The following is a 20,491-nucleotide window of genomic DNA, read 5'->3' as shown; positions in this document are numbered from 1 at the left end:
AGGGTGATTCCTGAGGGGCCAACTGAGCTGTACGTAGCTCATTAATCCAAGAGAGCAGAGAAGTGGATGATCAGGGTCATAGGGAAAGGAAGCCCTTTGGGGTCCTGACCTGATCAGGATGAGCCCTCTATACCCATCCGGGAAAGCAAGGCCAGTGGGCAGCCAGGTGGGGGCAGAGGTGCTGGGAAAGAGGGCCCAGAGTGGACGGTGCCCACAGGGCCTAAGGTGAGGCCTCACCAGGGTGCCTCCACGGCCCCCTTCCCAGAGATAAGTGTGCATGATTATAGCAACAACCACAGAGGGGCTGGCTCCAAAAGACAAAGACACCCAGATATGTTTGTACAATTTTTCTTCCAGATTACATTGTGCACGTTAGTATTTACAGAACAATCTGTGTGCGTGTGTGTTCACTTCTGGAACTGTCCACCACAGGATACAGTGGACGGGTCGCATATCCTCCACCCCTGTGGGCCAGCACTGAACAGCCCATCCATGAAATGCACCAGTATTGTTTAAAGTAAGCTGATGCCTTCTCCCTGGATTCCCGCGAGGAAGCTCCACACCGCTCAAGAGAAGTTCCCCTCTGGCCTGCTGCACTGGGAGGGTGACAAGCGGCCTCGGTGGGGAGGGACTCCCAGTGCAGACAAAAAGCAAACTGGGAGGGAACTGGGAACAAAGCTGACTTTAAAAAACCGAGTGAAGCATTGGGGACGTGAGTCCTTCCCAAGAATTACGAAGGAGAAAAAGAACGTTTGTGCCAACAGGCAGCCGGGACAGTGCTCGGCGGGCACTGGTGGCAGCCGGGTGGCCCTGGCCGGGACCCTGTCCTCTCTCCAAGCGATGGGAGCAAGCCCCAATCTGTCACGCCTCTCTTAAGAGCTAGCTGATAAAAACTGTGTCTTGTGAAACTGGCAATAGTCTGCAAAGTGAAAAAAGAACAGAAATTAACAGACCGAACTGAAATCAGAGGGGAAAAAAGTGAGGAAATGGGAGACCATGATCAGGATCATAAGAATTCCAGCCCCCACGCCAATCCAGGAGGGCGGGGGCAGGACCACACAGCAGACATCTGGGTGTGGGAAGGAGCCGCGTCCCTAGGGGTGCACCATCACTCAGTCTTTCTGGAAGAGAATTGCTCCTCACTCTAATAACTACCCGAAGCGTCTAGCCCTCTTGATGGGCACATCTCTCTTTTTTTTTTTTTTTCATAGAAACCTAACAGTGGGCAGAGGCAGGCATTTAACACCAACTGTGAGGCTAGAAGGGTGTGCGGCAAGCCCAGATCACGCAGGTAGAGTAGCAGGGACAGCGGCAGATGAGAGGGGGATTCACGGAGAGCGCCAGCTCAGGTGGAGAGGAGGCAGTCAGTGTTAAGAAACACCTGCCTCTGCCCATCGTTAGGCTGAGAAAGGACAGTGACATCCCACCCATTAGATGCTCTATATTCTGCACAGACAGTAGCTACTAGCCTGCTGAGTAAATGAAATGTGGTTAGTGTGGCTGATGAACTGAATTTTCATTTTACTTAATTTAAATTTTAGAAGCTTCACGTGGCTGGTGTGATTGATTGTACTGGACGGATGGATGCTAGAAAGAGGAAGTATGGCAGTTACGACTCAGGCTACCTGGGTCCCAATTCGAGCCCTGACCTTTGCTGGTGGTGACCCCCTTGAACAGGGTTTCTACATCTCCAGGCTTCAGGGGAAATCCTGGGGAGGTGCAGACTGTGCCCAGCTTCCCGGCCTGGGATGCCTTATATCCTGCTCGGACAGGCCCATGGCCACTGGAGCTGCCACCTGCAGATGAGCAGGGGTGGGGGGTGCCCCTCGGGGCAGCCGGGGACTCCTGCTGAGGGCCCTGCCCTGGTGGGGGACCACCCTGCCAGGGGGACAGGCTTGTGGGGAAGCCCCCCCCCACTCACTCCCGCTACGTGAACCTCTGCTCTTGGGTCTACTGTTTGCCTCCACCTTCCCCTTCCAATCAGACCCAGGGACCATCTAGCCCAAGTCCCTCATTTACAGAAGACAAAAGGGAGGCCCTGAGACCCTGGATGACCTGCCTGTGGTCTTGGGCAGCCAGGACAAGGGCTTCTGTGGCTGGGTGAGGACCTGTCCCCTGGAGGGCATGGCTCCCAGGGTCCCAGTGCCTCCTTACCTCCCCCATCACAGCCCTCCCCTTCTGAAGCTCAGCCCGAGCATAGGTGGGACTGAAGCCCTCGCCCACCATGAGCCCCCATCTCCACTGCCTTTAGAACGCCACCCCCGCCAGGGCCACATCCCACCCCGCTGGCCTCCCTGCAGCTCAGGCCTCCGGGTCTGGCAGGATGACCAACCAGGAGTGGAGGTCCAGCTCTCTAGAACCTCCTCCCACAGTACAGAACCTAAGGCGAAAGAACTCTGCTCCTAACATCTTCTCTAGAACTCCAGCTGTTCTTAGGACACAAACACCCCAAGTACCCCAACACATTCTTGCTGTTCTCCAGGTCTGAGAAAGGCTGGCTGGCCCCCTCTAGGGAGAAGCAAGCCGCATAAAACATCGCTTCCTTCAGCAGTGCTCTCCATCCCTACAGGGTCCTTGGCCCCCCAGGTGAGGGTTCCAGGCCTCCCTAGCTACATGTGAGCTGGGCAGCCTGGGCATGTGAGTGGGCAACACCAGGGGCTCTGCCTTGAGTCTCTGATGCCCACGCAGAGGGGAAGGAGACTCTAACCACCCCTCCCCCCACCCCCCCACCCCTCAGGATGGAGAAGGGATCCAAACCCAAGAGCACACCCCACACACACGTCAGAAGGACATCAGAGCTGGAGGAGGGGAGGGCGAAGGACGATGGGGTCCAGACAGCAAGGCACGTGGGTGCTGGCAGCCAGAGGGCTGCAGAAAACCTTGGGCCCAGAGTTCAGTCACTTCCCCAGGGAGAGAGAACTAGGAAGGAGCTCCAGAAAAGGGAGGGGGAGCGGACAGAGGGCTCCTGATCAATACTCCCCCGCCCCCCACAAGTCATTTTCTGTGACCCGGCACCCGTGAAACACTTCAGTTAATCAGAAACTGCATTCTGACCCAGTTAGATCTGTAGGCTGGTCTGTGAATGGACTTAAGTATGAGCTGCTTCTCCTTAGGGCCCCCCCCCCCCCACCCAATGCAGTCCACCTCCCATGTCCCTAAAGCCCCAGGAGACAAAGCCACTCACCTGGGAACTGATAGCCATAGCTAGGAGCAAATCCGGGGTAGCCGCGGCCATAGGTTGCCACAAAGTTGGGGTAGCCTTGAACACAGAGAGAAAGACCATGTCAGTGAGTGCAGCTGCCTCGGGTGGGAGAAGCCGGAGGGGGGTGGAAGTGAGAAACAGCGTGAGTTATTTTCCTCCACAAAGTGACTGTCTCCAGTCGGGGGTCTTTACCCAGGGCCTGGGGTCACCACTCACCCACGGCTGGGGCACCACCGTCAGCCTGCTGGGGACTCGACCCTATTTGGGCAGCTGCTACTGCTGCTAAGTTGCTTCAGTCGTGTCCAACTCTGTGCAACCCCACAGACGGCAGCCCACCAGACTCCGCCGTCCCTGGGATTCTCCAGGCAAGAACACTGGAGTGGGTTGCCATTTCCTTCTCCAGTACATAAAAGTGAAAAGTGAAAGGGAAGTCGCTCAGTCATGTCCGACTCTTCGTGTCCCCATGGATTGCAGTCTACCAGGCTTCTTTGTCAATGGGATTTTCCAGGCAAAAGTACTGGAGTGGGTTGCTATTGCCTTCTCTGTCTAAAACAGTATACATTCAGTATGAGTCCTCAGGTGAGCTTTTAAATGAGAAGACTTTGTATAAATTTTTGTGCAGCCCGGGTAATCGCAGTAGTGGATGTGCCGTTTCTCCAAATCGGAGTTACTCCTTCTGTTGTATCTGACAGGCTGGATGTTTTGTGAAGTAACTGGCAGGGTGGCAGGTAAATCTGGATTATGAATTGCCAGCAGCACAGGATGGAGGTGGGGTTAAATTCTGAAGCGTCTCTGCTTGTCTGTCTGGATTTCCAGGCTCTGAGCTTGGTGGTGACGGGGGCGGGGGCGAGGTAAGTGGCCTGCTGTAGAAGAAACTGACTTGGCATGGTGTATGTGCAAGGGGGCATGCTCTGGAATTCCTTCATGGCGGTTGGAGGGACGGCGCAGGTGTGAGCATTAAGGCCTGCCATGGCGGCCGAAACGGAAACGTTAAGAGTGTCCATTACTGCTATCTGCTTGGTAGAACTGGGCATATCTAGATCCGGTGTATTCAGGAGCTGGTACAGATGGCCCTGCTGGAGAGGGACAGAAAGATGAAGGTCTGGTGTAGGAAGTTCTTGCTTGATGAAAATATTCATCACCTCTGGAGCTGCGGTCTGGTGGGAGCTGAATATGCTGGTGAACTCGGGGAGGGCCTGGGTTGGGGCCGCAGGAGGGGCTGTCATCTCACTCTGGTGGCTGAAAATGGTAACAGGTTCTGTCTTGATGTGAGTTACACACGGTCTCTGGGATTTGTAGAGGCCAGATCTCAGGTGAGTGATGTCAGGGAGGAAGACGTTCATGTTGATACTGTAAGGCAACCCTTCACTGTCAGTGAAGAACTGGGCACTATTCTCTGGGACTGAGGCACTGTCTCGTCTATACTTTTTATGTTCTCGAATTACAGAAACTGGAGGAAGCTAGGTGTCAGGTACTTCTCCATTTCACATCTTGTCTGGACCAGCTCCTTGGCGGGCAGCCGCGGTCCTGCGGCGGGCGGCAGAGCGGGCTGCGCCTGCGGGTGGTGCTTCGGCTGCTTCAGCTAGTCGCGGGGGAAGACGGCCGCGTCGCGGGCCGGGTTCGCAGCACCCAGCAAGGGCTTGAGCTGCGCGAACACCGGCTCGTCCTGCGGGGCCAGCGGCTGGGGCACGGGTCCCTGGCGGGCGCTCATGGTCAGCACGTGCGTAACCATGGGCACTCGTGGGTGGGGCGGGGGCGGTTCCGGGCGCGGGGCGCGAGTCGAGCGCGCTTCCTACATCGCCCACGCTGCTCAGGTCCGCGAGCTTGGCTTCGGACGGACCTCTCAACTCACAAGCAGGCGCGGTTTTCAAAGGCGCCCAAGAAAAGCCAAACTCTTCCGCTCCGCCACGCGTAAACGCCGACGTCCACCTGACGACCACTTTCTCCCGCCCCGCCCCACCACGCTCCCTAGATCCCCGGAGTCCGCTCCGCCACTGTCTCCGGGAGCGAGCTGCTAGCGCGCGTACCTGCCCCGCGACCCCTAAAGCCCACACACTTTCTTGAACCTGCAGAGTAAATGCCATGCGTTAGCCCCAGACCCTGGGCCCGCTACTGGTGCTGACATTTGCAGAGCTTACCCTGAATATACTTTACCTTAAAGCTATTGACAGTAGGAGATTAAAGTTCTTGTAATGCCTCCTTTTGAGGCGGCAGCACCAGCACCATGGACAGAGCATAACTGACGGGGGTGGGGTTTACAGTCTGGGGGCAAACTCAGGGTTGACCCCGTGCTTCTGGAAAAACAGTGGGCCCAGTGAGACACGGCCCGGGAGACGCGGGGACCAGGCCGTGTCAGGCAGGGAGACGCCACCGCGTCTTCCCAAGGCACTGGGAGAACGGGGAGCTCCCGGCTGTAAACATGGACCACGAGCATCAACGCAAAGTCTCGCCGGCATTTCCCAGCAAGCATGGTCCTTCCAGGCGCCATCTCAGTGGGTACCCCGGGGGTGGTGGCTAACTGAGGGGTGCCTGTGGAAATTGCTGCTGGGCTGTGCGTGGGGTGCAGTGGTAACCACTGGCAAGTTCTGGGGCTCATGCAGTCTTTGGTCTGTTACCAGCCCCTTCAGCTCCCTACCCTTCACTGTGCCCCTCTCCACGTCCTAGCCTCTCGATTCAGGATACAAAGAAGGCTGGGGGTAACCCTGAACGTCAGACAACCATGGCTACCCTATTCCAGCCAGCCAGGTCCCTCCATCTCCCTCTGCTCACGTAGAATTTCAGTCCCTTCACGCTCTTAAAATACCACCCTGGTCACCCTCCCACCGAGTCTACGATGACCATCACCACCACCACCTGCCCGACTTGTGTTCTGGCCTCTGAGCCAGACGTCTGTGGTTGTTTTTGGCTGCTTGGCACTTGAAACCTCTCTCTGTGTTTGAGTCTCGAAAGGCCTCCCTCCTGCTCCTGCTGAGCCTGGCTGCTGGGACAGACCGTGAACCTGGGCTGGGCCAGTGGAAGTCTGCCCCAGGGGCCAGGAGGGCAGAGAAGGAGGGCAGTTCAGAATCTGTTCTGGAGTCAGCAGCACACAGAGCCCAGGGTCCACTAATACCAACAGCTGCCCCCTGACCACATCATTCTTCAGCTGTCCCTTGGTTGGACTGTGGCTGACCGCCTAGCTCCCCAGTTCCTTCCTGTTCCCCAGCCTTCCTGGCAGTTCTGTGCATTGCCCAAGCCCCTTCCAATAATCTCCTTTACTGCTGACAACAGTCAGAGTTATTTCTGTTGCTTTGTCACCAAAATGCTGGTAGAAAGCTGCTCTGATGGGCGGGTTTAGGACAGTCTCCACCCCCTCCAGCCATAAGGATGATAGTGACAGGTTTCCACATGTATCCCCGTGGCTCCAAACAGCAACGTAAATACCCTAGACAGGATCTGGGGGGACATCATCTGCCTTTAAGGTGGCTTCTCACAAGTTACAAGCATTTTCTGACCCTGTAGGTGATGGCTGAAGACCAGGACCATTCATGAAATTCCAGCTTGGGAGCCTCAACATGAGTTAGGGTTGGCAGGTCTTCCTGCTGCCTGCTCTGAGTGCTTTTATGCCTCATCTGTGCATGCTAAGTCGCTTCAGTCGTCTCCAACTCTTTGCAACCCAGTGGACTATAGCCTGCCAGGCTCCTCTGTCCGTGGGATTCTCCAGACAAGAATACCCGAGTGGGTTGCCATGCCGTCCTCCAGGGGGTCTTCTTGACCCAGGGATCGCACTTGCATCTCCTGCATTACAGGTGGATTCTTTACCGCCGAGCCACCGGGGAAGCCCCTCGGAGGTTCAGAAGTGGGCCTCACCCTTCCTCACTTCTCTGCTTATTGGAGTCACAGCTTCTGCCTTGACCAGAGGAGCTGTCACGAGCCGGGACAGAAGCTTACTGGACTGCACATCAGGAGGTGGGTTCTCCAGCCCTGCCTCTGGCCCAGGGCCATGCCATGGGGGGTGACCCCCTTTCCTTGGGGTGACTGAGTCATGCCATCTGTAGGGACCTTTGCAGGTCCCCTGCGGTGCTAATTCTCACCAGAGACCCCAATTCTCAACAGAAACCAGTGGTGGCTCCTTTGCTTTGGCCAGAGCCTTTCTAAATCTGCCATCGCAACTCACTGGCCAATCGATCAAAACCTGTTTACACCCCAAAAGGGTCTTATTGCTTGCTCTTTCCCCATGAGGTTTTTCTCCCAGCACCTGGTTCCTGGTTGGCAGCTGGCTGCCCAGACCAGCCAGGGTGACCTGGCAGCTTTACCCTGACGACAGAGGAACAGACCCCAGTGAGTCTGCTGAGCTCTGGCACCCGACGGGCAAAGGGTGACAGAGATGGGGACTTGGGTGCCTCAAGTGGACACACACACACTGGCTCCTTCCTTGGTATCTATTTCATGGGTGGTCTGCCCAAGTCTCCTCCAAATTAATCACTTGCTATCAAATCAGATCATTCAGCACTAGATTTCTTACCATTATTTCAACAATATTGATAAGTGGGTTATATGCAAACAGCCAAATCACCACTGCTGAGGGGTTTTCCTAGTGAAAAATGGCTCCTCTGCCTCTAACTTTAGCACTGGGGTCTTACATATTTCAGTGTTAACATGATGGCAAATTACAAGCCTATGTGTCACCGCTGAGACTCCCTCAGGGTAGGTGGGGTGGAGGGTGGTGAAGGCCCAGTCCCCCCCAGATTCGGGTCACCAGTACAATGCCGTTGTGTCTGCTTTCTCCCTGGCACAGGAAGGACGAAAAATGGTCAAGTTCACCCCAATCTGGGGCCTCACCCCAATCTTCCCGGACATGTCAAAATTGTCTCCTATACAACAAAGATGAGAATTTGGCATCTGCCTGAGTGGGGGATCTTATCTCCACCCCCCATCGCCGAACATCCTCTGGGTCAAGCAGATGAAATCATAAATTTATAATACAACATTACTTCAATTTTCCTCTTCATTTACTTCTGTGCAGCCCAGCTCTGCTCCAGCGGCTCACAGCCCCGGCCACACGGGGGAAATTGGCTGGCTGCATATCAATAGCACATTACAGCAGCCCCATGCAGACGCTCCATCAAGCCACATTACAGTGAGATGACCCAGCCACCACTTCCATTAGGAGCCAGGCCCCGCCCGCACTGGCCACCGCACAATTTATTTGCTCCAGTACTCTGGATGCCTGATCAATCCCACAGTAATTATCTCTTGTCACTAAAGAAAAAAACCAAACCTTCTGCCTGGATGACCACCTTTCGTGCAGACGGGCTTTCCATTGTGTGTGTGGGTGGGGGAATCAGAAATCAACAAGAGATTTTGAATTTGCCAGTCCGATCATTTGGGTGATGCTGGAAAAATTCTCAGAATTGTGGCTCTAGATATTTGCTCCAACCCTAAAAGATGTCTGTGTTTTAGATGGGCACATGACGAATTCTCTTCCAGGCTCTGTGACTCAGCTAACTCAGAGTCACGGAAAACTGCTCCACCGAGGTACCCGACTTGAAAGAGACAAGAGACAAGGGCTGTTTATCCAGGGAGCTGCCAGTGAGGGACAGTCTGCTGGCGGTGTGCACACTGTTGCCTCGGGCACCAGGGCGGATCCCTGAGGTCTGCATACAGATGCGATACCAAGTGCCAAGAGCTCCTCCCAGGCCACTGTCTACAAGGACCCGGGCCAACGTAATCACCTGGAGTTGCAGAGGCTCCTCCAGACTTGTGCTAGCCCATTAAAATTTAATCTAATTTAAACTATATTAAAAAAAAGTCAGATGTCTTCCTGGTGGCTCAGACGGTAAAGCGTCTGCCTACAATGTGGGAGGACCAGGGTTCGATCCCTGGGTCAGGAAGATCTCCTGGAGAAGGAAATGGCAACCCACTCCAGTATTCTTGCCTGGAAAATTCCATGGACAGAGGAGCCTGGTAGGCTACAGTCCATGGGGTCGCAAAGAGTCGGACACGACTGAGCGACTTCAATGTCAATGTCATAAACAGTCAAGTTCTTCAGACCCACCTTAAATACACAATAAGCACATGTAGCTACCATCTCGGGCGGTGCAGATAGAGTTTTTCCACCATCGCGGAAAGTTCTGTGCACTGTGCTGCTCTAGAAGGAAAATGATGAGCTGAACTTTGAGTTTCCTCTGTTTACCAGAAAACAGCTGAACAAATGGAGACCTCCTTTTGGGTATGACCTCAACAGATATTTGGGGAAAGACAAATCCCAGTTGAAATTACAAATGAGTCTAGGCATGCGGCTGTATGTTCCAGCCAATCTCCTTTTGATTAGTGAATGCCAGCAGATTACAGCTCCTTGCCCCTTCCAGACCAAAAAAAAAATTATTTTGGCTTTCATTTCTGAGGGGCTTAATGTCGGGGGGCACTGGGTCAGGATTTCACAGTGTTGGTGAGAATGTCCCTGGCTTTCTGGAACCGGTCAACCGTCTGTCTCCACTTCTGGGCCCGTGAGGCGAAGCTTTTTTACAAAGCCTCAGCAATGAGGTATTTCTCTGCTACTAGTATCAAACATGTTACATAGTGTGTGCCCAGCGAGGTCAAGATAGAAGAGATAGGATTATGTGTCTGAAGGCAGAGAAGGCCAAGAGGAATCAGATATAGCAACAATAATCATGTTTGCTTTTACTGAGTCTACCTTCATTTGAGAAAAACCAGAGATTCTAATGCGCTGGGTGGGCAAGGCAGAGAACAGTCTGAGGGCTGCAAAAATACCTTTCCTAGGGGTGTCGCTTGATTTTGGTTTTGGCTGTCTCAAAGGCAGGGAACGATGACTCCTTCTCTGCTACACTTTCTTCAAGGAGTTCCCATTGGGCTGATTATTCCAATGATTCTGTTAAAGGCTATGAAAACCAAAAACCAAAGCAACTGTAGGTTTCTTCCCAAGAAGGCTGGCCGGCACATCAAGAGAGATCAAGAAAGAGTAACTGCGCAACAATATCCTCATCAGTCTCCCTCTGATGAGACCTCCCAAAGTACGGAGAAAATCTTAAAGGGCATTTAAAAATTAGTTCCATGGTTTCCAAGTCAGTTATAGATGAGGGTGTCTGCTGTCTCACTAGAATGTCATCTCCTGATACCAGAGACTTCTTTCTCTGCTGCCACCTCAGACTCTAGAACAACGCCTGACACTTAGCAGGTACTCAACAGATACTTGTTGAGTGAGTGGATTTAAAAGCTTTAGCGGTTTATAGTCTCAATTCTAAAAATCTCTACCAGTGTTACATAATTTTCTATCCTTTCAACAACAAAAATTTTAATCATAGGAACCTCATCTCCTTAACGAACTTAAATGGAAGTGTTTCTGTGTGAGCCCAGCTCATTAACCAAATTGGTGGTGGTGGTGATGATGGTGATTCTAAGACTGATACGGAGACCAATGCACCGTGGAGCTGGGGACCCAGGTGACTGACGGGGTCAGGTCAGGCCATCCTGCCAAAGGATTAGACTCCGGTGATGCCATCCCTTTAGAGGGAAAAAGCAAGGGCTTCAGTCACAGTGCAGCAGATGGCATCTTCCTCGCCCAAGAGTCCAGGGACTCGGGGTGCCCAGCTGGACCTGCAGGCGAAATGCAGTGCAGTCCTGGGAAGATCCTGGAGAGCACATCAGAGAAGGCCTGGCGGAGACCCCAGCCCGGCTCAGGGTGGGGGGCAACAGGTCGACCAGACTGTAGACTGTGGGCTTGTTTCCTGGGTGCTGGTCTGATTTCCACCTCTGCTGAGCTGGTTCCTGACTGGGGGCACACGTGGGGACCTCTCAGGATGCCCCATCTCGGCAGGCATCTGGACGGCCTCAACACAGTAGCTGGGGGATTCAGGAGAGCCAGGGGCGAGGAGGCTTGGAGTCCAATGCATGGATCTCCTTGGGAGGCAGAAATTCAAAGACAATCCAACTCCTCTGACTGGGGGTCTGATCCGAGGATGAGGGTGCAGGAGCCAGGGCACAAGTCACACACAGAGGCAGGTCGAGCAATGCTCTTGGTCACTGGCAGGAAGGGGTCCCAAGTGGAGGGCGTCAGGCAGCTACGTGGATGGTAATTTGCCCAGGGCTCCCCAGTATGTTACTAATAACTGCTCCCAGATTGAGTATATATTACTGTGTTTTGTTGATTGGAAGACACATTTCTTTTGTTTCAAACATCTTAATATCCCAAAAGTGGTCATCATCTCTCAATGAGGTTTGGTTAAGCATAAATTCTTTCTTTCTAAATAGTACACGATGTGTATCCTTGAATTTGATGAAACGCAGCACTGGCTGAGCACGGTATGGTTTCATTTATCCTCAACACCCCCTGAAGTGTGGGCTCCCACCTCCCGACGGAGGGGTAACTGCAGGGCGGCGGGGCTGTCCCTCCCCACGTCACACACTGACCAGGAGAGAAGCCTACATCCCCGGATTTCAGAGTCCCGAGCCTTTCTTGAGGGTCCACACAGCCTCCCACGGCGGATGCTGAACCCATACCAGCAGTTCAGCTCAGAGAGCTCTCTGCCTGCTTGGTGGAGGAGGCAAGCCTCTGAGATCCGAGGGGGCCTGGCCAGGGCATGGGGCATTCCCTGGTGGGAGCCTCGACAAGAGCCATGCGGGCAGAAGGCCAGCCCTTAAGCAGCAAGGGTGGGGGTGATGGGATGAGCTGGGGGCGGGATGCCTCAAGAACCAACAGACTCACCCACAAGGACATCTGAAACTAACCATCACTACCTCTTCACTGCAGCTCAGAGAAGTCACGATTTGGAACGTGAGAGGACACAGTTGGGGCAGATGAGCAAACACTTGGCATTTATCATGTTCCCACCCCTCAGTGAGCAGGAGCTAATCGGACTGTGTCTGGAGAAGCACGGCCCGCTCGGGTCTGCCCCCCACCAGCTGCAGCCAAGGCCACTGGGCCCGTCACCTCTCCCCACACACACTGCCTGGACCTGCCCCACCAGCAGACTTGCTGGCCCTTGGGGTTCCACGCTAGGACCCTCACATCCCAGCTACTCGGTCCGCATTGCCCTCGGCTTGTTCATGCCTCGCATCCTAGCTGAGAGGCCACCTCTGCATGGGAGGTGTTTCCGGATTCCTGCGACTGGCTTCCGTTTGTCATCACATGCCTGTGAAGCGCCTCACGACTCGATCACGAGTAATCCCACACCTGTGTGGTGCACTGATAAATGTCACCTCTCTCTGCTCCGTGAGGGCAGGGCCCACAGCTGCCTTGTTAAGTTCTGCTGCCCCTGGGCCAGGCAGGCAGAGGGCCTCCAGGACTGCTTGCTGTTGAATGCCTCCTGCAGCCAGCGAGGCCCCTGCCTGGGCGCCCGTTAGGAAACCTCTGGTCTCTGGAACCCTGAGACCTTGCTTGGCATCTGGGGAGGGCACAACTGAGCCGCACTTAGCTCTTCGTCAGCTGATGTGAATGAGTTTACTTCTTTCCACACCTCTGCCTCCCCAGGAAGAAAACCAGCTTACTCTTCCAGCATATAAAGGGTAGTCAGGAAGAGGCAGAAAGGTGGGGGCACTTCCTGAAGATCTGGACCCCAAAACTCTCCCCATTTGATGCCCTAGAGCCTTTATAGTCAACAATTAAAACTTCAAGAATCTGAAAGCCAGCAGGTGGTAATGGGCTCAACTCTTTTTTAAGATTTGATTTTAAAGTTCAAAGCAATTAATCCATTTGGGGTTTCTTTTGGTTTACAACATAAAGTAAAGGCCATATAAAAATTATCTTTTACAGCAAGAGCTACATGAATGTCTTGTAGTCAACCAGGAAATAATTATCACCAATTTTTAAAAAATTTAATTTCTTTATAATAATTAAACTTGTACATAGAAATACATTTAGTTTAGGCTCTTTAACTTTTTCTACCGACAGGCACCTTCCTATATGCCACACTATTTTAATTATCGTAGTTTTATACTATGTTCTGATATATGATCAAACTCTCTTTTTTTCTCGTTTCTCTTTAAAAAATTTTTTTCTTATTTATAGTCATGTGTTTCAACTTCCACATAAGTGTTAGAACCATTTGGCCAACTTTTAAAGAATTACAATGGGAACTTTCCCTGAAACTCTGTTAAAGTGAAAAGTTAATTTAAGAATTAGCATCTCAGCCATTTTGAGAATTCTCATTCCACTTTTTAAAGTTCCACAAAATAACTTTACGTGCTTCTGTTTTTTCCACAGACAAATAGATACAATTATTTTTAAGAATTTATAAAGCCAAGAAAAGTTTTATAAATTTAAAACTGAGCAAGGAGTGATTCAAACACCAGCAAATCTGAAAATACACAAAGAGCTTATCAAACAATATAGAAGAGAGACTCTTAGCCAAACCAAATGAAACCCATTAAAACTAGACAGGCTGTGTGCCTGAATGGAATTTCACCATTAACTACCATTCATCCCATTTAATTAGTATTTTCCCAACACACAATAACCTGCACTAAAATACCGTTCTCTCGCCTTGAAATTTCTAATTATTGTTGCGAACCACACCATTACGCTTCTCCACTGCTTTCTCCATCTTTCATGCCATTTAAGTGGCAAGATTTTCAATTATCTACAGAGGACGGACAGCGATACCTTTAAGGAAGGGGCATAATGTGCAACTCAATTTCTCTAAAGGCCAGGAGAGATCATTTTTCGTCAGAACAAACACACTTGTCTTTCATCTTTTTTTTTTTTTTTTTGCAAATAAAGAATAAAACAGGTTATTTAAGACATCCATTTAAATGCAAATTTTGATATCCCAAGAGAAAAATGTTAATCATTTAAACAGACAGGATCATTTCCCACCCATGCCATATCCCCTCCTCTTCCAAGTTAGAGACAATGCAGCCTCAGCCCACATAAGTTTAAGTCAGGCAGGAGTCCTTAGGTGTTTAAGAGCTCCATGTCAATAGTGAAGCCTGAGGCAAAGAAAGTAACTTTTCCTCCTTTTGAAAAAGGGAATGGAAAGGGGAAAGAATAATATCAAGTATCTCCGATGAGTCAGGCATCTATATATTTCTGCTAATTTGGTGGTCTCAACTGTCTTGCAAGAGGGATTACCATCCTCATAGATAGATGGGGAAGCTGATGCTTGGACAGATGAAGCAGCTTGCCCAGCTGGAGGGTGACCCGGTTCCCAGGCCCTGGCCCAGACTCACCCAGCATCCCCATGCCAAGCATGAAAGCGTCCATGGTGTAAGGCAGTCCCCGGGCCCGGCCTCTCGTCCCAGGTGGGAACATGACTTCCTTCGGCTGAGCTTTCTTACATTCTACCTGTTAAACAAAAAAGTGAACAAATGAGATGCAAACGAATTCCATGTAAATGTCAAATGCAGAACTGATCTGGTTACCAGCTAAGTTATTTTTAGCCTCGCTCCTTACTCACTGTAAAAATAGCCATGCCGAGTAAATGGCCTGCAAAACAAATATTGAAGAAAACACACCACTTGTACAAATCCTGCTTTAGAAAAACCTACAAGGATGAGATTGGGTTTGGAGAGGCGGCTAGGACGTCAGCTGAAGAGGCACAGGCGTGGGTTGGACCTCAGACTGAAACCTGTGCAGAAGGCAGGAGAGGTAAAGAGACTGGCAATGGCTGCTGGATGCATCTGTGGATAGTAACAACAGCAACAGTAATAATCCATCATCATTATGCGGCCCTTGACACATTTACACATTTCTCTATCAGGTCAGTGACTCTTCATATCAGGCCATCTGATCCTGTGTCTCACTAAATAGACTGGTTAGTTAAGACGAACCTAGACAGCATATTGAGAAGCAGAGACCTTACTTTGCCAACAAAGGTCCATCTAGTCAAGGCTTTGGTTCTCCCAGTAGTCATGTATGGATGTGAGAGTTGGACTATTAAGAAAGCTGAGCACAGAAGAATTGATGCTTTTGAACTGTGGTGTTGGAGAAGACTCTTGAGAGTCCCTGGGACTGCGAGGAGATCCAACCAGTCCATCCTAAAGGAAATCAGTCCTGAATATTCACTGGAAGGATGGATGCTGAAGCTGAAACTCCAATACTTTGGCCACCTGATGTGAAGAACTGACTCACTGGAAAAGACCCTGATGCTGGGAAAAGATTGAAGGTGGGAGGAGAAGCGGACAACAGAGGATGAGATGGTTGGATGGTATCACCGACTCAATGGACATGAGTTTGAGTAAGCTCTGAGAGTTGGTGATGGACAAGGAAGCCTGGTGTGCTGTGGTCCAGGGGTTCGCAAAGAGTCAGACATGACTGAGTGACTGAACTGAAGTAGTCTTAGCTTCATATCATAGATGAGAAAACCAAGCATCCAAAGGCTTGTGAAACCCACTTATAAGCCATGTCCCAGTAGGTGAGGGACAGGAAGTTGGATTTTTAAAAATTTCTAGGTCAGTGATGCCACCATCTCCATTAAAACCTGCCCCAGCACACTCCCACCAGAAGTAATAAGATTAAACATGGATTTACTTTGCAGCTATGTCTTCAAGTGGTTGCTAATCTTTCCTGTTTCCCCCTCTGCCTCCAAAACGCCTTAATCCTGTTCTGCTCGCATCCAGAAGTCGTTTACTTAGCAACCTTAATGGTATGTAATGCCAACCCCAGGGAGGGAGTGAAGCTGTTGCCCGCTGAAGCTCCTACACCGTTATTTCAGTAGTGTTCTTCAGGCCCCTGCTCAGCGCTTATGTGCTTTCAGTTTACAGACACGTAACAAGCACCACTAGAAGGTAGTCAGTCCCATTGCTGATGAAGGCGGAATGTTGTAGGGCAAGGCAGGGGTGCTTAAGGCTGAAGAAACGAACAGCACGGCAGCCTGATGGTGACGCAGAAAAGACAAGGCTCAGGTTATCTTTTGCTAAAAGGCAGTCTGGGGCCATATGGCACAGGAGCCGAAACTCCACATTGCTCAACAACTGCTGAGGGGTCACTACCACACAGACAGTTACTATTGCTCACGGCACAACTGAGAGATGAAGAAAAAGTTAAAATGGTGTGTGATGCACTTTGTTTTCAGAAGGACCTACACGAGTTATCCCTTTTAGAGATATTCTCATTCCAAATACTTCAATTAAAAAATAGTTCTGTGCTTAAGGCTAGGGGAAGCTTTAATCACCTAAAATATTAACTCCTCTTTCTTCAAAGATGCTGGATCATAAGTATTACTGTTGCTCTTCAAAGGGTGATAACCACGCGTTTTTAAAAGATGGACAAAATGAGTCAACATTCATGACTGGTATGTTTAATACAAAGAGTTTTTCTAGATTAAGAGGAATGAGCATCCCCAAAGAGAAATGGGTAAAGGACACGGACAGGAAACTCACAAAAGTCCAATAAGGAAGCATACATTCCCAAAGGAGACATCATCTTTTGCAACCCAGACTGACTGTGATGAAAGGGTCATTTGGTGTCAGAGTCCCTGAGAGTATGGGGAACAGGGATGGAAACGGGCAGGTATTTTTCTGGAGGGCAACCTGATGAGTAGTAAAGGCCACAGATGTACACACCCTGTGACCAGTAATCCTACGTACAGGGATTTATCCCACAGGGATGAGGCTATTCACCACAAGCATTAATTATAATTTTTTTAAAAAGGAAATTCAAACATTCCGAGAACGGAGAGTCAGGCTGAGTTTGGCTCACCCAAGCTGACTGAAAGCTATGCAGAGACGGAGAAGCAGGCTGATAGGAATATACACTGGTACTGGAAAACCCTCAGTCCTGGGTGAACCAGGATGGTTGGTCACCTGAACTGCAAGAGGTGGGGACAAAAGCAAGTGTATATATCACCCACGGGAAAAATACTAAAAAAAACCAAAATCACACCAAATTCGTCTTGAGTGACTTTGTGCTTCATTTCCATTGTGCATTCTTTAAAAAAGAAATTATTAATTTACTGGCGGCATTGGGTGTCAGTGGCGGCACACAGGATCTTTCATCGTGGTGTGTGGGTTTAGCTGTCTCGCAGCGTGTGGAATCTTAGCTCCCAGGCCAAGAATCGAACCCGCGTCCCTGCACTGGAGGGCGAATTCTTCACCACCAGACCACCAGGGAAGTCCCTCCCTTGTACATGCTGCCATTAATCCTTATTCTCCCAGTTTTTTTTTTTTTGCTTTAAGCATTAGTCTTGCCAGCGGGGTGGGGTGATTTGCAGGAAATAAATTCACGAGAATCGGGTCTTTCAGATGCCTCTCCAAAGCCCAGCGTTGACGCTGTGCTCCTGGAGTCCAGGTCTCACCCCTGGGCCTCAGAAGCAGGCTGAGAAGCCGCATCTGGAAGTGCCTGCCCAGGCCTGGGGAGATAGGTGTGCTGTGCAGAGGCAGACAGATAATTACGTGACGCCAACACCAGGCTCTGGGATAACACGCTAAGCGGCTCGCTTCCTAATAGTCCTATCGGTGACAGTCTACCGCACTGTCTTATGAAAATCTGCTGCCTGTTTCCAGGCAACCTGATCAACGAAATTTCAGGTTTATACAATTTTCATTTGGGAGACATAAAGGCTAACTGACTGTAATGGGAGTATGTTCAACAAACCCACCTACTCTTCCTCTCGCTGAACGGGGCTGGCAGCTCCGCTGAGCTCTGCTTTGTCTCGTCCGCTCCCGTTTCGGGCAGCACTGGCTGCCTGGGTTCTGTCAACCCCCTGCCGCCTGCCGTGTCAATGGTGAGGGCTCCCGGGGACCTGAGTGACAGGACAGGCAGCCGTCGCCCCAGGGGGCCTGGCCCCCACCCCACCTCCTCTGATGATCTGGGATGGAGGAAGCACACAGAAGGGGAAAGGGGCATAGATCTGTCTGCTTGGATTGTGTCCTTGCAGTGGGCCAGGGGCTTGCTGAGGATGCTACTCTGGCCTTCGCCCACCAGACTGGCAGAAGCCTCGTGTCTCCCACCAGATTGCGTGTTCAGGCCAAGGATCAGGGTCAGCCTCTACTTCCTGGTTCCTCCGAGAGCAGGGACTGACTTGCATGCTCCTTAGGGTCAAGGAGATACAACCACTTAATGCCACAGTGCTGAGGGGTGCGGCGTGCCCAGTGAGTGCCAGGCGGAAGGGGTGCAGAGACACATAGGGCATATAAGGCAGCACCCTGGCCACTGTCTGTCAGTCTGCGAAAGGAGCAGGTCCTGACTGCGCTGTTCTCCCAACACAGGCCAACACTCATCGCTCAACCTTGTCACTTCTGGGCCTGTCGGCCTCCGTAGCTTCTTGAATTGGAGCACATTTGAGTCAACCCATCCCCACTATTTTCCCACGGGGTCCTGGGCAGACCAGAGAACGTGGCTTGAGCACTGAAGCCAGAAGCCCAACGGGGGAACCCTGCCCATCTCTGCAGCTCTATGCACGTGGTCACCTGGCCGCATGCTGTCCCAGTTTTCAACTGCCGAGTGACCAACTCCCCCCACACGTGGTGGCTCTAAGCACTAATTTATCTTCCTTCCTGGGCTTCTGAGTGCAAAGTGGACCCAGCGGGGCTATTGCTTGTGGTCAATCGTGTAGTTGTGGTCAGACGGTGGCTGGGGCGGCAGCCAGAGGAAGCCTGCCTCGGGGGAGGGCCAAGAGGCCTTTCTCCCTCCCACGGCGGGCAGTGGACACTGCTTCGGCAGGCACCGTTCACGATGGCTTCTCCAGGGCATGCGGGCTTCTCCCAGCATGGGGGCAGAGACCCAACAGTGTCCAAAAACCATGAGCATCCCAAGGGACCACGCAGAAGCCACCCGGCTTCCCACAACCCCACCTTGGGTGTCACGGCTACTTCCATCACCGGCTACTGGTTACACTGGGCCAGCCTGGATCCGGTGTGGGAGGGCAACACGCAGTGAGCACACAGGACTGTGGGACCCACGGCGACTGGCTGGCTGGGGGCGGTGGGCACCGAGGGCTGCCTTCACCACGGGGCCCAAGGCAGGGCACAGAAGCTCCCCTCCCAGGGCGGCCCTGGAGATGCCCGTCTGGCTCTCTGGGTAAACAGAGGCAAAATGGGAGTGGTTCTCCTGGGGATCAGATCTCCAGTTCCTTCAGCGCCATCCCTCTGGTAAGAGCCCCTCGTTGGTGGTAAATGCTCCCACCACCCACCCGAAGTGCTTGCTCTTGGGCAGGCCTGGGGAGGGGGGCCCCGCCTGAGGAAGGAGCACCTCTGAGGCTTGGGTCTCGGGTCTCCCCAAATTAACAGCTCAGACCCCACCTCCGCAGCTTCTCACCATCGCTTGGCACTGCCGCTGCTTCAGCTGGCGACTAGATAACAGTGCCTGGGGGTGCAGCAGGAGGTGGCGCAGGGGATTCCAGGTGGGTCTGCGCTCGCAGGAAGCCTCGGAGGCCACCTGTGACCGACTGCTCACGCCAGGAAGACGAGGTCTCCCGTTTGAACTTTGACGGCTGGCAAAGCCAGCAAGTGAGCCCACACTGGGATCCAGACGCCAGCGATGTGCCGACCCCCAGAACTTCATGAGTCTGCTTTAGAGTTCCAAACATGCTGTTGTGCTTGGCCAACTCGCCTTGCAGGAGAGGGTGTGGCTTCCCTGCAGCCCTGCGGTGACGGGCTCAGAGGGAAGCCCGTCTTCAAAGACAGGACAGCTGAGGGGGCCATCCGTCCAGAGGGTGAATCAGAGCCCGCTGCGAGCCTGATGCGTGGTCTCCAGCCCTCTGCATGGGCTGCTTGTTGTGCTGCTCCTCTGCCTCTGCCCGTTGGATCCAAAGCAACTCAGCGAGGAGGTCTACTGTTTCTAACTCTCTACTTGGAAACAATTTCAAAAGGACAGCACAAAGGACGCTGCACACCCTTTTCCGATAGCTCAGCTGGTAAAGAATCCGCCTGTAATGCAGGAGACCCTGGTTCGATTCCTGGGTTGGGAAGATCCGCTGGAGAAGGGATAGGCTACCCACTCCAGTATTCTTGGGCTTCCCTAGTGGCTCAGCTGGTAAAGAATCTGCCTGCAAAGTGGGAGACCTGGGTTTGATCCCTGGGTTGGGAAGATTCTCTGGAGAAGGGAACGGCTACCCACTTCAGTATTCTGGCCTGGAGAGTTCCATGGACTGTATATATGTCCACGGGGTCACAAAGAGCTGGACACGAATGAGCGACTTTCACTTTCACACCCTTTTCCAGTCATCTGTTGTGAACGCTTCATGCCTTCTGCTTTATCATTTGCACACTCTTTGTCGCTAACCATGTATTTTTTCCTGAACTATCTGAGAGTAAGCTGCATACATTACACTTTGCATCTCCTGAACATAAAGATATTTTCTCATGTGAACACAGTGCGGTTAGCAACCTCAGGACATTTACTATCTATGAAAGTAT

General features: G+C 51.9%; 1 protein-coding gene and 1 pseudogene across 13 annotated transcripts in view; both read right to left on the bottom strand.

Moving 5' to 3' along the window:
• The window catches only part of MSI2 (musashi RNA binding protein 2), a 404,970-nt gene that overhangs the window by 44,259 nt on the left and 340,220 nt on the right, over positions 1-20,491 (bottom strand). For 12 of the 13 annotated variants that reach the window (XM_061390051.1, XM_061390056.1, XM_061390045.1 and 9 more), the window contains 2 exons: positions 14,366-14,480; positions 3,185-3,259 (listed from right to left, as the gene is read on the bottom strand). In XM_061390051.1, the coding sequence (XP_061246035.1) occupies positions 3,185-3,259; positions 14,366-14,480 (190 nt within the window). Of the gene's footprint in view, positions 1-332; positions 920-3,184; positions 3,260-14,365; positions 14,481-20,491 lie in introns of those variants that run through there. The other variant, XM_061390054.1, reaches the window with a different exon arrangement.
• LOC133231660 (Krueppel-like factor 5) lies at positions 3,266-10,349 on the bottom strand (annotated as a pseudogene).

This window comes from Bos javanicus, chromosome 19, assembly GCF_032452875.1.
Source record: "Bos javanicus breed banteng chromosome 19, ARS-OSU_banteng_1.0, whole genome shotgun sequence".
NCBI classification, from domain to species: domain Eukaryota; kingdom Metazoa; phylum Chordata; class Mammalia; order Artiodactyla; family Bovidae; genus Bos; species Bos javanicus.
This window is presented reverse-complemented; position numbering and strand designations above follow the sequence as displayed.